General features: G+C 24.4%; 1 protein-coding gene across 1 annotated transcript; it reads left to right on the top strand.

The window, feature by feature from the left end:
- Positions 1-1551: 1551 nt before the first annotated feature.
- Positions 1552-5639, top strand: LOC145828929 (aquaporin-like). The gene is made up of 6 exons (XM_082936674.1): positions 1552-1679; positions 2935-3057; positions 3546-3672; positions 3956-4152; positions 4878-5012; positions 5513-5639. Exons 1-6 carry the CDS (start codon positions 1552-1554, stop codon positions 5637-5639), a joined length of 837 nt encoding a protein of 278 aa, XP_082792800.1.
- Positions 5640-6101: the final 462 nt, after the last annotated feature.

Genomic DNA, 6101 nt, shown 5'->3' with positions numbered 1-6101 from the left:
GAAGGAAAAGTTTTATTTAAATAAAATTTAAACTTTAGTTTGTTTTGCTTAAGCAAAAATAAACTTTAAAACTATTGAAATATCATAATACATAAAAATAAAGGTATTACTTACTTTCAAGCTCATCAAAAATGTAAGCTTAAGGGCATACTTATATGCTAACAAATATAAAGTTTATTTTTTCATTATACAATTGTTACTATTATAAGTATTAAAACAATGAAATCTTCTTTTTCCGGAGTTATTTAAACTGTATCATACTATGTTTGTTTTTAGAGATGATTTTAAAATTGTTTATGTTTTGCTTGTTTAAAAACGAAGTATTTTTTTTTGTTTTTAACAAGTCTAAACTTATTTTTATCTGTCAATTATTGAGTTGAGCTGTTTTCAATTAGGTTTTACTTATCAATACATTTTATTTATTAAATCACAAGTTATATTTTTTTGAGAACACTTTTTGAGTTTTTTGAAATTGTTTATATTATAAATTAGTTATAAATGTTTTTAAACTTTTCATTAAACTTACCAACTTTTTATTAAACAGTTTCATTAACAAATAATAACATTTAATTGTGTCATATTTCAACTTATTTTATGATAAAAAGTATAACACGAGTACTAAACTATTTATAAAATAAACTGATAAATCATTTTGATTAAGGACTCTGTATTGTTAATTCATAAAACAAAATTTCCACAGTATAACGAATTGCCAGTTCATCTAAATTTACTTGATTGATGCATGAATGCCTTGAGGCGTTTCGTTGTTGTTTGTAAGATAAAGAGGTTTAGTCAAAATTAACGACAAACAACATGACTATAAGTTGTTAAAGCTTTTTCTACATACTAACCTTAAACAATAATACTTATAGGTAGATATTTTAAAGACAACTATATTATTGTAGTAAATGATTTTATATTAGAAAGACTTTTAAGTTTAAAATGAACATAGGATTTTTTAGATTCAGTTCAGTTGTTTAATTTGATTGTGTAAGATTATTTTTTATTAAATATTTTTTAATTGTTTAAAAGTTATAATTAGTATGTTTTGCTCATTTAAACAAACTAAGGTAAAACTGTTTATGTTACAAAAAAGTAAGTCTGAAATAAATAAAAAACTTACAATTTTAGGAATTTAGTAACATTTTTGCAAACTCTAAATAACAAAAACAAGCATATGATTTTTGTTTTATATGCAGTTTAAATTTAATTAAATTTAGTTAATTTACAATTTTAAATTTTTTTATTTAAGTTTTCATAATTTGACTGTTCAGTTTTACTTAAAATTTTGTAATTAAATTGTTACAATAAAAAGTTAAAACTGCTATTAAAACGAACTAGCTAGTATTTTTATTAGGTTTAGAAAAACTCATCACTAATTAACTCAACTATCATAAGTCTAATTTTGTTAGTTTTTAACTTAAGTAACCGATTGTATTTTCCTTTACTATTTATAGTTGTGTAAAGTTTTGAAACCTTACATTTACGATTCTTTTACAGAAAAGTCTAAATTAAATTTAATTAAATTCAACTTCACAAAAACAAGTAATTATGGCAATTTCAAGAAAAGTGTTAATACCCTACCTGGTTGAATTTATATCTCAGTTTATGCACACCTTTTGGGGAGTGATGGCAACATATCCTAAGAATAATGATGAAAGTAATATTGTGAACAATTTGTAAGTTGTTTTACTTATATAGTAATACTTAGTAGCTTAATACTTTAATAACTCTTATAAAAAATATAAAAAATCAAATTTATATAAAAAATACGTAGTAGCTGTTTCTAATTGAAAGGCGTTGTTTTTAAAGAGTCAACTACATATAAAGTTTTTTTCATAAATTATTATTTATTTCATACTTAACACTTACACCAAATACTGATATAAGATACAATATTTCTGTACTAGGTTTTAAGAATAAAATAAAGATTGTCACAAATTGTTCTTTTTAACTTTATAATTTTTAAATTTTAAATACTAAAAAGTTCAGAAACTACAAATGAAAGCCAATTAAATGATTTTTTAGATTACTATAATGTTGTAAAATAACAAAATTTTGCTTATTAGTAAAAATAAGTATAAATGGCAAATATTTTGTCCTATCAGAAAGGGTTAAAACTAGGTTGTAAAGCAGTTTTACGATAAGTAATAAAGGCTTTATCGTATTCAAAAAAAAAAATTCCTACAAGAAAACGTACCGACAAAACATCATGTACATCATAAAATTTTAATAAATAACAAACAAAATAAAAACACCTTCTGGAAAGTGTAAACTCGTTTCGGATCGTTAAAATTGATTATTACGTCATAATTGTTATGTAAATATCAAGCACCTATAAAACTTGAAAGCGAAAACCAATCTTGAAACAATCTATTCAAATATCACGTATTTTAAGAGGTCGTTAATTTTTGTAGTGATGATTTTCAAAATTTGTATTGTATTTAAATTACTTAATATTGTATCTTTATTTTTGAGTTACCAAATATAAAACTTTAAAGAAAAATATTTTCTAAACAAGTTTTTAATATTTATAATGATAAATTTATGTTTAAAAATGTCAGTAGGACTTTTAAGATTATCTTGGGTGTTTTAATTTATTTTTTATATTTGTTCTTTCTTGTAGAATTGTAAGTTTTCATAGATAGTTTGTATTTTGAAATCAAACTGTGTTTTACTTGATATTATTTTAACGAATTTATGTTAAGTTTTACAGTATAAATAAGCCTTAAGTATATTTTATGTTTTAAGAAAATCTACTTTTTTAAACACGTAAGTTGTTTAGAAAAAACGTTTTCTCCACATTTTTTAATAACAAAATTTCTACAACAAGTTCGTATCGTTTGTTCCTAAAATATATTAAGTATAATTTTTGTAACAATAATAGAATAAATAGTTTTCTATACAATTACATAAAAATAAAACATTTTTCAGTTCAAATGAAACATCAGCTATTCAAATATCAGAGGAACCTGATTATTTCAAGAACACTTGGATGCCAGCTTTTCAGGCGGGAACTTCTGTATTTATGCAAATCATCTGGTCCTGGAAGTTAGGGTATGTTGAATAGTGTTAGATACAAATAACTGTTTGTTTTAGAATTTTTATGTTGATGAACAAATTATTATTATTTGACTTTTAAACTTTTATGCGGTTAGATCTAAAGTCGATTATTAATTTAAAATAACTGTATGCTTTTATCAAAAAAAAGTCGAAAGAGTTTAGTATTAAAATTAACTTGTACTGTACTTCTAGTTTTTTAAGATTTCATTATTTATCCAATTTTGCCATAATAAACATTTAAAGAACCTTTAAATGAAAAACTGCTGTATGTACAACTGATTTACTTAGGATATTATTCAAAATACAGAATTTTTCGAATTATGTTTTTTTTAAATACAGCTGTTTTTTTCGGATTTAACTTTAATGTGTTTTAGTTCATAAATATTGTACACACATGAATACTTGCCCAATTTATTATAAGTATATCTTACTAACTTAACTCTAAAAACAATCATACAAATAATCAATAAAACGTTCAACAGGGCAGCACACTTCAACCCTGCAGTGTCGCTCGGGTTTTTGGTGGCGGGAAAACTGAAAGTGTTCCAGTTCGTTTGTTACGTCATAATTCAGTGCATCGGCTCGATTGCCGCTGCGCTCGCTGCTAAAGTTCGTTGTTTTCACGATTGAAAGTTTAAAGTTTGCAGTGATAGAATGACTAAGTTTAGCTTTAATTAGCTGTTTTTATAAGCTGTATGCTGTATGTTGTATTATAAAGTTTTACATAATAAAAAAAACTTTTTTAAATAACAACTAATTTAAATTAGTCACTCAATATAAAACAGTGTAAAACTAAAATCAAACCTAAAAAGTTTAAACACAAAAAGTTTACTTTAGCTATTTTACCAATTTTTAGTAAAGTTACAACTTTTTATTGTTTATGACGTAACAGCTGATATGCGGCGGGCAACCGGGTCACATGGCGGTCGACGTCACCGAGTTGTCGTGGGTTTCCGTGGCAACCAACGAGTTCCTGACGACGGGGTTCCTCGTTTTTTTCATAATGTGCATCGCCATGGACACCACTTTCGACAACCCGCTGGGTCCATTGGCGATCGGGTTGACAGTTTTTCAGGGAATTCTTACCAGGTGATAAACAAATTCTTTAATAATTAGACAACAAGTTTTATCATTTTTAAAAGTATATTAAGTACACATATATAGAAAATTATTTTTGTAGATTAATTTTTTCAATCCTTCTGAACTTTATTTTATTTTTAAAGAAAATACCGACAAGTTTTAGTTTAAATTTAAAAAATGGTTTTATATTTTCAAGTTTTCTACTCTTTGTTTTAAACATCGGGCTTATTATACACATTTTTCAAAAGAATCCTTAATAAATTACTTTTAAATTGTTTGTAAATATATTCCAACTTTAATAAATATATTTTTTTTAATTTGTTTAATTTTGAAATCTTATTCTTCGTTAATACTTTGATGATTTATTTATTTATTTATTTCATTTTTTGATATGGTTTTCCTTTTATACATGAGTTTCTTAAAAAAAAACATTTTAGAAGTATTTCTTTTATATATAAGTTTATTTTAACTTTTAAATAAATAAGTATTAAACTAGTTTTCTACATTTCGTTACGTAATACACAAATTACTTATTCAGGTATCAGAAAAAAAGTAAAACATATTGTTTTAAAAATAATGAAAAATTTAATAACCTTAATTTTCAAAATACTTGTAAGTTCCATTAGTTTTGTGCTTACAAAAGTAAGTACAAAACTTCAAATTTAACAAAGTAAATTTTTTTCAATAAATACAAATGTATGTTTATTTAAAATTAATAAAAATATTCCTATCAGTCAAATAGTAGGAGTGTCATGCATCTCTCCTTCTAACGCGTTCGGCCCTGCAATTTTGGCGGGAGATTTGAGCGGTCACTGGATTTTCTGGCTTTTTGATTTGTTGGGAGGAGCAGTAGCGGCTGTTGTTTACATGTGAGCTTCGTTTGTATTGCAGTTTAGAAAAACATTTATATGTTCGAGTTTATTACCATAAAATGTACGCTTATACAAAACTTAAGCTTACTTTTGCAGTTAATTTTACACAAAACAAACAAATGGTTGAAAATCAGGATTAATAGACTATTTTACTCTAGTTTTTATTTAGCTGTGTATAATTTTTTATTTTATTAAGACTTCAAGTACTAACGTAGGCATTGAACAGATAAAAAACTTAAAACACTTCAATAAACATTTATATTTAAAAACTTTGGTTTTCGACCTTATGAAGTAGTAATTTTATACTTGCCTACGATCGCTGTTCATTTATATTTAAAAAAACATATAACAACTGTAATACACCTATAAGGAACAATAGTTTAAAATTGTGTTATTTAGTAGTAAACAGAGTGACTTACTTTTTTTCTATATTTTCTCAATAACACTTGATAAAATCTGAAATTTGTGATAAGTTTTGAAACTAAATAATGATTTAGGATATGCTTTGCAAATGACGATGTTTGTTGGCTAAGTGACAAACCAAACAAGAAGAGAAATGACAGCACAAAATCAGAATTACAAGTAGAAGAACATGAACTTATTAGAAGGCAAAACAATGCTTAAAAGTTGTTGAAAAAACAAGTTAAAGGGTGTATATTATTTTTATAGTAAACATTTTTTAAAGCATTATAGAATGCTTTGATATTAAAAATAAACTGTTTTAACTTAAAGAGATACTTTATTATTAAATAAAAACTGTTTTAATTGTAAGGTTTAAAGTTATAAATTTTAAATTGTTAAATAATAAATTTAAATTCAAAAACTGGTCACCAAACTTTTAAAGTTTGAGTTGAAGCTTGTATATAATATTTATATATAACTTTCTATAGTTTTAGTAAGCTATCGCTTATAAAGCTTAAAAGCTGACTAATTTAAATACTATTTGTGTAAATATGACATACTTTATTATAAATGAAACAGTTTATTGTGTGCAATTTACTTTTTAATCCCTGTTACAAATTTTTATAGTTTGTGTTTTACTAAAATATTTCAGAAATGTGCATTTAGTTTAGTAGCGGGTTTAAA

Source organism: Thalia democratica, chromosome 2 (genome assembly GCF_965202585.1).
Source record: "Thalia democratica chromosome 2, ktThaDemo2.hap1.1, whole genome shotgun sequence".
NCBI lineage: Eukaryota > Metazoa > Chordata > Thaliacea > Salpida > Salpidae > Thalia > Thalia democratica.
Note: the sequence above shows the minus strand (reverse complement) of the source record. Positions and strands in the feature narration are given on the sequence as shown.